The sequence below is a fragment of the Medicago sativa genome, chromosome 7 (assembly GCF_051527215.1).
Source record: "Medicago sativa cultivar Bolivia chromosome 7, Bolivia_mono, whole genome shotgun sequence".
NCBI lineage: Eukaryota > Viridiplantae > Streptophyta > Magnoliopsida > Fabales > Fabaceae > Medicago > Medicago sativa.
Window position 1 is genome coordinate 20,592,057 of NC_140755.1, and position 11,875 is coordinate 20,603,931.

The window sequence follows — 11,875 nt, forward strand, 5'->3', positions numbered from 1 at the left end:
TAGAAGAATTTGAGATATCATTATAATCATCTTTTTCCCTTTGAATCTGTTTCTTTCTCTTAGATTTAGAGGTATCTATGTTGAAAACATGTCGATTAGTAAATAGTGTTGCAGTAGTAGAAGTTTCGATTTTTGTCCCACCCACCACTCCAAAAAACATCATAATTTCCAAGTCATGGATAACATTTGCATATAATGAGGAGGATGTTGTTGACGCTAAAACACCCTATCGTGGTCCATGACCTACAACGATATCCAACATATATCACAACAATAGCTTTAACAAAAGCTTCCACATATAGATGGTATCAATTTTTTCGTGATAGAAGGACATTCTTCTTCTCCCTCATAACTTTTTACATTATTCTGATGATTTGTTTCATTTGCCTGAGTATTATTAGATTCTACCGGAGCTTTGGTTCCATTTGAGTTGAGTATATCATTTTGAGAATACATGAATATAAGTATTTCCATTTGAGTTCCACAAGTTTTAAGTGATTATCAATAGTTGTGCATGAAGAATACTCGGTTTACACCCAACAATAATCATTATGAGACTTATAGTTGAAAATAAAAAAGATAAATTCGATATGATTTGCGATCAAGATGACAATGTCATTTAGAAATTGTATTATTTAGATTTACCCTACATTGTAATAAACGTTATCTGTTTGTGTAATAAACGCAATAGATTTACCCTAGTTTGATTTATGTTTTCTATAAGCAAAATTGATTAATATGAGAAAGACGAACACATAAATTTTGTTTAGTGAGGGAACTATGCATCTCTTTCAACTGTTGTCACGTCATTAAAAAAATTGTAAATCTTAATTTTTGTTTGTAAATGTGTGATTTGTTATCACGAGTACGGTGGCACGATTGAATACGGGGAGGGCATGAAGACACACTTTACTTGACGGCTTAGTATTCGTTAGTGACAAAGTCAGGACTCTAGTCTAAGGGTTTAAAACTCTAGTCTAAGGGTTTTAAACTTTTGAGTTCTTTGATCTTTTGAGTTAGTAAAAACAAATTCGGAGGTTTAAAAGACAAAATATATGGGTATATTTGCACCTTTTTAAGTCCGGGGTGTTCAATTGAACCACCTTAAACCCGCCTCCTCCCCTGGTATCAGAAAATAATAGCTAAAAGTAATTCAAAATTTGAATTTATTTTGAATTAATGGAATATAAAAACTTACATGCAATTAAACAGTTGGAATTCTAAAAAAAAAAAAAAATATTGATTGGAAGATTGATGCGTACCAAATAAATTTCAAAGTATCAGAGTGTTGCCTATATTAATTTATAAATCTGCCAAAAGACATCTTGCAAACAAAATAAACAATTAAATGAACTTATATCAATATATTCTTCTATTAATATATAGGTGGGATACACTTTTTGGTGTGGCATTTTTCTTTGTACAAAAATGCCTTTAAACGATCATGCTATTAATTTTGCTCAAAAAAAAAAAAACTTGCTATTAATTTTTTAAAATTAAATTGAATTAAACTATTATTATATATGTACCTTTAAGATAAGGTTTTAAGTTCGTCCTTGGAAATAGTTTTTGAGTTAGAAACAAAATGCTATATTGTTGGTATAATTGAAAAAAAATAAAAATTTATATAATATTTGCTTTGTTGTTGGTGATGTTAAAAAAAGTAGTGTTTTTTACAAAAGTTGGGAATATAGAAAAGTTAGTGTTTGTCTTGATGCTAGTAAGAAAATAATGACAATCAAGTTAGCAATCAAAATGAGATTAAAAAGCAGGATAGAAGAAAAACCAGATTAACACTAATAATTTATTCTTAAAATATATTATAATTTGACAGAACAAGAGAAAATACCAATACATAACTTCAACAGGAAAGTAGCAAAAAAATTAAACATAACATTTTTCTAAAGCCTGAGTGTTAAGTCAAGTCCAGAAGAGTCAAAATCGGAGGGTTCTTCTTGAATGTTTGACTTTGAATCATGATCAGCATCATCAACCATTGCAGATGAATCTAAAATATTTAGAATAGCACCAATTTGATTATTTGTACCAACTTCAATTCTTGAAGTACTTGCTCCACCAATACCTAGAGTTCCAACTCCAGCATTACTACCCACAATATTATTTCTCAAATTAAATAGTGAAGGGTGTAATACATCATTCAAACGCAAAGAACCATAACCATATCCAGAACCATTTGGGGTAATCCTAGGGTTAGTATAAGGTGTTTTTTGAATTGTTGACTCCATTCTAACACCAAGGCCCCTATAACTATTATAAGGTGTAAAGTAAGATTTCTTTAAACCTAAAGCAGTAGCACCACCATCATACCTTTTTCTACGTTGCTTTTCCAATGCACGTTCTGCTTTATGGGCATTTTGATGCCCTCTTAACCCTTGCAAAGTAGAATATTGCCCCTTGCAATACGAGCATGCAAAATACTTCACATCCGAGTTCTTCTCTTCGTTCTTCTTCTCATCTTTCCCTTCATTGCTGTTATTAGGAAAAGAAAATGTTGAACCAACATCAACACGGCTAACAACATCATCTTTCCATGGCTTTACCGAACCGACAGACTCGTTGGAATTTGATTTTGATGGTTGATCTTCATTGGCCTTCATGTTCACTCCTTCTTTTGTGTGGGAAGAATCACCTTCATCTTTTGAAGTGGCAGAGATGCTGAAGGATTTGGATGCCATGGTAAATAACTATTGAAAACAATACCGTGTGGTTTTTTGTTTTTTTGGGTGGTGTACCTGGTTTTCTGATTTGATGAAAAGAGAGGCTTATTATATAGAGGATTATTTTTTGAGAAAAAAAGTATTTGAGTTGGTGGAAATATCTTTTGAAATAAGGAAAGACGTATATTTTTGTTAAAAAAAAAAAAAAGGAAAGAAGTATATTAAGTATACATTGTGAAAAATAATATTGCACCGTTTGATTTTTGCATGAATATCTCTGATTTGAGATTTAACTTTAGATTCATTAATGGGTAATATGTCTATGTTTACTTCAACACGGGTTGGCTTAAAACGTTGTATCGATTCAATATATTAAGGAATATTTATCAAACTAATCCTAATTTTAAAAAAAGAAACCAATTACCATATTAGTACAAATCTTTTAAGAAATATTCATCAATTCCCATCTCATAAACTTTATCTTTTTATTTTAACAAACATATATCAATCCGTGTCCCTCAGCAGGCTCCAGGTTCCGCTGGATAGGTTTATCGTAGATGGTAAACCACACGCAGTCAGAGGAGTTCCGGTGACTAGCCTCAGATAGGAGTTTTCACCGGATAGCAGTGGGATGGTGACTGGAGTTACTCCACTCGGGATTCGTTCCGTAAAATGAACTCAAATAATAATGTTTGTTCAACGCTAACTCTCTAACATTAAAATGAAAGCAGAATACGAATATGTTTGTACATTAGGACAGACTTATGATAGATCACAGTTGACGATCCTAGTTTTCCCCCGATCATCAAGATATTCAGAAAAGAACCGTATAAACTTGAAATGGGTCGAATATAGTCAGATGGTACACTTTATTTTTTGAGAAAACTATTCCAAATTTAAAAAAACAATTACCATATTATGCAAACTTTTAAGAAATATTCATTTATTTTTTTTAGACAAATGGGATGCAGAGGAAGAACTAACTGCAACACCCTAGATATATAAAAATGAAAATAAAAACAAGAACATAAAGATAAGGGGGACCTAAACCAAAACATTATCAAAACGATGAAAACAACAAAAAACTAGGGGACAAAGTCAGACCTAGACAGAACGAGAAAACAAAAGCAAAACAAACAAAGTAGAAAATGAAGAACAGGAAAATTAACTCAAAGAAAGTCGATGAGTCAATATGGTAACCTACCCCCATAGCGAGTATGTGAACTTGAAAACTCTTTTGCTTATTCTTCTTATTTGTTTCTCTAGACTCCATCTCAGTGAAGGGTTCTTCCGAAGCCGTAAAACGGTTCCTCAAATAATTGATATTCGCCTTTCTCTCTTCCTCATCCGTGTAAAGTCGAGGCCCAAAGTTTGTAGCATAATTTCCATTCTAAAAATGTTGCCGCAAGATCTCCAAATCATGAGCGAGATTTGGGTTTAATACCTCATTTCTAGAAGGATTAGTGACGACGTCACTGCAAGGATTAAGAAATACATCAATTTGCATCTCATCAACATTATCCTTTTTTTTTTGGAGCAAACATATTTCATAAACTTTATTTTTTTAGCATTCCAAATTTTAGAAAACAATTACCATATTAGTAAAAATCTTATAAGAAATATTAATCAAATCGCATCTCATCAATGTTTATTTATTTTTAGCAAACCAATCCAAACTTAAAAAACAACTATCATATTGATACAAATGTGTATTACTGCTAACAAAATAAATATTGATATGTCCGGTGAGGATGCATGAGTGGCAACGGTGGCGAATAATGCTTCTGTGTGACGGTGACAGATTCCTGTAAGGCGGCGATGAGTCTTTGTGGTGGAATGAAAGGTGACTGTAGGCACGTTAGCACTCCAACGCTCAAGTCAGTAATGGAACTGAGAAAGTAGAAAGTGTTGTGAAAAGTTAATCATCCCTTGAGGGTGAAGCAAGTTCACCCTTATATAGGCGCACGTTAAGAATAACCATCTCTGTGTTATGCTGTGTACGATTGGGGACGGTTAAAGGACACGTGAAGGGCGATCCTCGCCCGGGGGCACGCTTCTGTGTGACGCGGTGCACTTGAGCTGGAGTGTTCCTTCAGGCGTGGAGGCTTAAGGTGGTGTAAGTTTATGCCTCGTGTCAACGTGTGATTGGTCTTCTGACCGGTCCAGATCAGTTTCCCCCAAGCCTTTGATGCCTTTAAAGCACATTGGCTTTTATCTGTGTAAGGAGGCGTGTAATTGGGTGCCAACAGTAGTTGGCTTAACGACGTTCGATGCATTCGATAGGAAGTATGTTTCGTCGCCTAGGAGGTGGCGCTCGATGCAAGTTAGTGGGAGTAGTTGGCATTTAATGCCTTGAACTGAAACGATTTTTTAGTGGGGTGTTCGCTCATCTTGCCATGTGTCGATTTCGTAAGATCCACGCGTCCTGGGAAAAGTAGTTCATGCGCGCGTCGCTTTGACTACCTTTCGTATTTTCCAAAACTGTTTTCAGCCGTTTAGATCACAGTTCTTTGTTTACACTTCATCTAGTTAGTTGATCCGAATAGCTTCAAGGGTTATTTAAAGGGGAGTTTCTTATTGTTTCTCTTGTACTTATCCTTTTTCTTGGACGTGTTTCTGAAAAACGTTTCTTTCATTTCATATGAGTTTCTTCTTTCATTCATTGCTTGAGTTGAATGAGAGATGGTTGTTTCCTTCATGGGTTATGGGGTCTTTACGTTTCGTTCTCCTTCGTATGATGATTGGTTTCATACACTTGTTATGGCGATATGCAGCGGAAAGGAGATGACTAAGCTGGTCGAAAAGTTTGCCAAATCTGCGTCAGAACGTATGGTTTCGGGCAAGGTTGTTATTCTTCTTCGAGAGGTTTCGACTAAGATCATGGGTGTTGCAGCAGAGATGAAGGATTCTTCGTGTTTCCTCCCATAATACTACTGCACCGATTGATTTGGGATTTAACTTTATATTCATTAATGAGTAATATGTCTATATTTACTTCAACACGGGTTGGCCTAAACATAGTATATTCTTGTTGTTTTTTCAATTTCTAAACTGTTGTATTTGGGTTTCCAAATTCTTTTTTTGAAAAAGAATGTCTACCGAATTTGTTACTAGGTTGAGTCATGACCAGATTGCTCTTTTTAAGACGTTTTGTGGTACTGCCAAAAGTTGTGCAAGGTAGACTATCAACCACGCCGCCTCCAGGATAAAAAAAAGTCCATCTACAATTGTGCGGTTAACTACTGCACTGTAGAAAATCTTTCGAGATTTACACCCTCAAATATGGTACTAAAACCACTCTTTAATACTGAAACCACTTTAATATGTTATTGTTACCACTCTGTAATGGTACCGAGACCTCTCAAATATGGTGTTACCACCATTCTAACTTTAAGTTCTCCAAAATATCAATATGGCACTACGACCACTCAAATATGGTGATACCATCATTTTGACTTTTTAATTTCTCCTCCAGTAGAAAAATATTGAAAGAATATTTATATACTGTTAAGATCATTCTTAATTACGACGGGACATTATTGTTCCAAAATGGACTATGATCTTAAAAGTACTCTTTATTTCGAAGGGACATACATTATCGAAGGGACTATGTTTTTAAGACCTTATTTAATTTTGAAGGGACATTATACCGAATAGGAACTAAGGTCTTAAGAACACTCTTATTTCCGAAGGGATGGAAAAAGGAGATAAGGAGAAGAATAGCTTGTCAACACAAGCTAGAGGGAGAAGAGAGAAAGAGTTCTCGATGACTAAATATAAACTCTTTGGTGTGATTTTTGAACATAGTGGAGTCCTCTATTTATACAGTGATTTTGTAACTGTTTTAGCAAAAATTGATGTAGCAGTTACTCTAATGGATAATATCAACTAGGAACTTATCCATTAATCAGTTCAACAACACTCCTGGATAAGTTCAAAGAGAAACAAATTCACAAAAGTGGAGGAAACAAACTTATTGGATTTGAATGAAGGAAAGATAAGAAATTCAATTGAATTCTTATTTTTATCACAACCACCATAAGCTAAATTAACATTACTAGAAAAAGCAAAATTAGGGAGGGAAATTAGTGACAGAAAAAACAAAATCCCTCAAAAAATTTCATGATCACATAATTTAGTGATGGAATTAGAGAGAGATTTCACGGTTTCCCTCTCTAAATTTCCCTCACTAATTTTTGTTTTTTTAGTAGTGTTATGGAAAGTGATATTCATGAATAAAAATAATAATTACTAAGTATTATTTTTATCATTATCAAGTATTTAAAATTAAATACCGCAATTTAAACACTACTAATATGTGTGTTCTATTTTATGTGGGACCCCCACGCTCTATTTTTTCAATTCACACAACATTAGATCAAAGTATAATTACTTGGTGTTTAATCTTCCAATTTTCTTCCAACATCACACCAATGTTCCAACCATTCTTATTCATGTTTTGGTTCAAGGTTATTCATAAGAAATTATTTCTATCTTGCATTTTCATGAATCATGCAAAATTCAAGGTGCAACAAATTACCTATATATTGTTTAAGGGTATAATTGGAATAATGAAAAGTAAGTATAGATACAATTATCTAGTTTGTTACACTTTTTTAATGATAAAGGAAAAAACTGGACATTTGTGTTTGTTACACTTTTATTTTAATATTTAAATTTATTCTTAATTATCTATTTGTTACATGTGTTATTTGTATTAAAAATCAAGGACATTTTTGGAAAGAAAAATTCAACCCAAAGGAGCTGAAAGGGGTAGTTTTATATATATATATATATATATATATATATATATATATATATATATATATATATTATAGATATAGAATAGATATATTGTTTGTTTTAATATATATTGTTACACAACAAAAATCATGTCTGTTACATTTGTTTTTCTACTTGCACAAGTACAATAATCGTAATTAGGGTTTGTATTGTATTGGTCATGCCTTGAGAAAGCTCTCAAGGGTTGTATTTATAGCCCTCTATAGGCCTGATTTATGGTTACTTAGGCAATAAGTAACAAGGGTATTTAGGTCTAAAAGCCCTACTGGAGGTCTTTTAGGTCCTTAGAAATATATTGACGGTCCACAACCCCCAAGTATGAGTTTTAGGACAAGGCAAAGTGATTGACTTGCTTAAATTTTTTGGCTATGCTTTGTTTATACTTCGTATGTGCCTTTGGGTGTTATCATCCGAATTTGGAGAGTCCCCCTTGTTGGAACAAAATGTGTTTAACATTATCACCTTAAGTTTTGATGATAACAAGGTATTAAAATGTGAATTGGAATTGCTAATATTTTTTCAAGTGTGCAGGACCATAGACAACAATTTATAAGTCAAGCATTGGTTATAATAGAACAAAAGAGAGCAAATGTATCTACAAAGGAAACTTATGTTGCAAGACAGAGTCTGAAGACAAAGAGAGTCTGAAGACCACCATAAGCTGACTACCAGAAGCTGACGTCATCAGAGAGTCTGAAGAGCCTCAGAAGCTGAAGTTCATCAGAGTCTGAAGACTGGAAGCTGGAGTTAGTTAAAAGTTGTTATTCTGAATACACATCATTACAGAAGGAATGGAAGTCTTGAGCAACGGCTATTTCATAGGAATTAGAAGGCATCAGATGCTTATCCACTAAAGAGCGCAGGAAAAGGAAATCGTACAATTGTACAACCACTACTCCACTCCTCATGTCTACACTAGTACAAGATAACAGCTGTGCATACATGTTTACCAGTGTTTTTGACAAACTACAGACTAGTTCTGATTATTACAAGTGAGACCAAACTAGAAATCTCAGGACATGTTGTGCAAAGGTTTTGATCGAAAGCGGTTTCAAATAGGCCATGTAATGCACTCAGGTTACTTAGAGAGCAGGACGGGTTTTAGAGGAAAAAAGGCACTGTCTCTCGACAGTTTTTAGATTGCAAGTAAAAGCAAGATAAAGTTAAAGAAATCTTGTTCTTCTGGGACTCTCTTTGTTTCCAATGATAAGATCCTCTGGATGTGAAGACTTGTACTTGAAAGTATTCTTGGATTGAGTAGCTTGCAGAGAACCATCTTGTGTTTCAATAAAAGCTTCTTCATTATGAGCTTCTGGACTTTCATCAGACTCTGGAGTCTGATCAGGTTCTAAAGGATCTTCAGATACCTTTATATCTGCATAACTTTCAACTAGCTCTGGAATTTCACTTCCAGGCTCTTTGTCATCAAATTTGATGTGCATTGATTCTTCAACACATTGTGTTTTTGAATTATACACTCTGTGAAAGATTCCTCTTTGGGCATTGGCATCAAATTTCTTTAGGTAGACCTTATTATTCAGAATGTAACATGTACATCCAAATTGTGAAAGTAAGAGATATTAGGTCTTCTTCCTTTAAAGTGTTCATATGTTATTTTGTCCAATATAGGTCTAATATAGATTCTATTTTGAACATAACATGTTGTGTTTACTGCTTCTACTCATAAATGTTTAGCCAAATTATTTTCATGAATCATGATTTTAGCCATTTCTTGTAAAGATTTATTCTTTCTCTCTACAACCTCATTTTGCTGTGGAGTTCTAGGAGAAGAAAATTCATGGACAATTCCATATTTTTCACAAAATGTTTCAAATGACTCATTTTCAAATTCTCCACCATGATCATTTCTGACTTTTAAAATTTTTATTTCTTTTTCAGACTGTATTTGAGTGCAGAAGTTGCTAAACACGTTATATGCATCATCTTTAGTTCTAAGAAATTTAACCCATGTCCATCTACTATAATCATCAACAATGACTAATCCATATCTACTTCCATAAATAGATGCAATGCTAACTGGTCCAAATAAATCAATATGGAGTAGTTCTAAGGGTCTGGAGGTTGAAACAATATCTTTAGATTTGAAAAATGATTTAACAATTTTTCCTCTTTGTTATGCACCACAAAGTGCATCTGAATGATAGTCAATGTCTGGTAAGCCTCTGACCAGTTGTAACTTACTAAGCTTATAGATTAATCTTCAGTTAGCATGTCCCAACCTTCTGTGCCACATCCATTTCTTATCATTCACTAATAGAAGACAAACTACCTTCTGATCAACCAGTTCAAAAAATTTAATTTTATAGACATTATTCTTCCTCTTTCCCATAAATACTATGGATTTATCATCTTTGTTGATTATTGTGCAGTTTGCCTTATCAAACATCACATCATAACCACTATCAAAAAATTGACTAATGTTAAGTATGTTATGTCTAAGACCATCTACCAACCACACATTATTAATAGAGATAAAATAATTACCAATAGTTCCTATATCAATGATCTTGTCATTCTGGTCGCCTCCAAATCCCACAGTTCCTCCCTCTTTCATTGTTAGGGTTAGGAACATAGACTTTTCTCCATTCATGTGTCATGAGAAACCACTGTCCAGGTACCATGATTTGTGATCCTCTTTTACTCTTAGGCATATGTGCAACATTAAGAATTTCAAATTTAGGTACCCATATTTTTATGGGTCCTTTGGGGTTACTACTGGAAGTTTTACTCTTCTTCTTTTGTGTCGTGTTCTTAAACTTAAGTGGCTTGTGTTTACTCATTACCTTAGGTTTAACAGTTTTTGGTTTTGAATCTCATGAAGTAAAAACTGTTTTTCTTCTCTGAATCTTAGGCTTTAAGACTACAGACTCTGAGTTCTTCAGAACCTGTTGTTTAGGTTCTGGTCTCTTTAGAATCTAAATCTTTGGAGTCTTAGATCCAAAGTTAATCATAACTTTAGGCTAAGAGTTCTTTGACTTTGAAACATTCACAGTCTTAGAGCTAGAAGCTTCATGTTCTAATTGGATTACAATCTCAGACTCAACACCTTCAGGACCAAAATAAGTTTCCAATCCTTCTTTAATGCACTCACAACATTCTTTAAGACTGATTCCATTAGGTTTCCCTTCTAAGAATCCAATCCCCTTACCATTGTTCTTATTAATGTTGTAAATCATAGAAGCTACTTTTCTTCTGTCAATGTCAGATATAATGAAATCTTCAAGAGCAATTTCATGTTTACTTAAAGGTTTTCCTTCACACTTTTCTTGAAGCTTTTTACAAAGAAACTTGAATTTGTCTTCATAAGTTCTACAAATGAAATCAAAACCTCTAAGTCCTTCCTTAGATGCTTTCAGATCCAATAGAGTCTTTTCTTGTTGTTTCATTAAATCAACATATTTATCTTTTAAATCATTCAACTCATTGGTTCTATGTTCAAAGTGTGTGAGGAGCTCTTTAAGTGAATCAATAAGTTCTTCTCTGGGAATTTTAGAGGATACCTCATTTTCATCTTCAGAGTCTGTTTTAGGATTAGCTTCTGAAGTCACTGTAGTTACTAACCAAACAGCCACATTTGCTTCATCTCCAGCTTTATCCTTGTCAGATCCTGATTCACTACCCAAATCTTCCCAGGTGGCCATCAGACTCTGTTTGAACTGTCTTCTGAACATGTTGGACTTGAAAGTTGGTTTCTTGGACTTCTTCTTTGATTTCTCTTTCTGAAGATCAGGACAATCAACAATGAAGTGTCCTGGCTTCTTGCAGTTGAAACAACCTTTCTGATCTTCTTTCCTTGAGCCTTTGTAACCACTACTTCTGCTCAAGAACTTCTTGTTCTTCCTAGCCAGATACTGAAGTTTGTTGGAGAGCATAGCCATTTTTTCAACAACAGTTGGGTCTTCATCAGAACCTCCATCAGGGTATTCTTCTTCAAAATCATTAGCTTTGAGAGCTTTTAAAGACTTTCCTTTAGATGCTAGAGTAATAGACTTTGATTTCTTAGCTGAAGATTCACGTTCATTAAGACCAATCTCATGAACCTTGAGAGAGCTTATAAGATCTTTAACACTTAGAGTGTTTCAATCCTTAGTTTCCTCAATAGCAGTAACTTTAGGTCTCCAACTAGTAGGTAAGCTTCTTAGAATCTTGTTCACATAATCAGAAGCTACAAAACTTTTCTTCAGTATTTGCAGTCCAGAGACTAGAGTATGAAACCTTAAGTACATAGCCTCAATGCTTTCATCATCTTTCATCTTAAACAACTCATACTGATGAACAAGCATGGTATCTTTTGCTTCTCTAACCTTCTTGTTGTCTTCATAGTTTGCGCACAAGGAAGCAAACATTGCTTTAGCAATGGATTTGTCACTCAT

At 34.0% G+C, this 11,875-nt stretch overlaps 2 protein-coding genes across 2 annotated transcripts; both read right to left on the reverse strand.

Annotated features, from left to right (window-relative positions):
* Nucleotides 1-1,901: 1,901 nt before the first annotated feature.
* On the reverse strand, nucleotides 1,902-2,705 carry LOC146904941 (uncharacterized). The gene has a single exon (XM_085730393.1). It carries the CDS (start codon nucleotides 2,694-2,696, stop codon nucleotides 1,902-1,904), a length of 795 nt encoding a protein of 264 aa, XP_085586519.1. The 5' UTR covers nucleotides 2,697-2,705.
* Nucleotides 2,706-10,462: 7,757 nt separating this feature from the next.
* On the reverse strand, nucleotides 10,463-11,875 carry LOC146904942 (uncharacterized). Its single transcript, XM_085728400.1, has 3 exons — nucleotides 11,612-11,875; nucleotides 11,003-11,542; nucleotides 10,463-10,774 (listed from the first exon to the last, which is right to left on the reverse strand). The coding sequence occupies exons 1-3, from the start codon at nucleotides 11,873-11,875 to the stop codon at nucleotides 10,463-10,465; spliced, it is 1,116 nt and encodes a 371-aa protein (XP_085584526.1).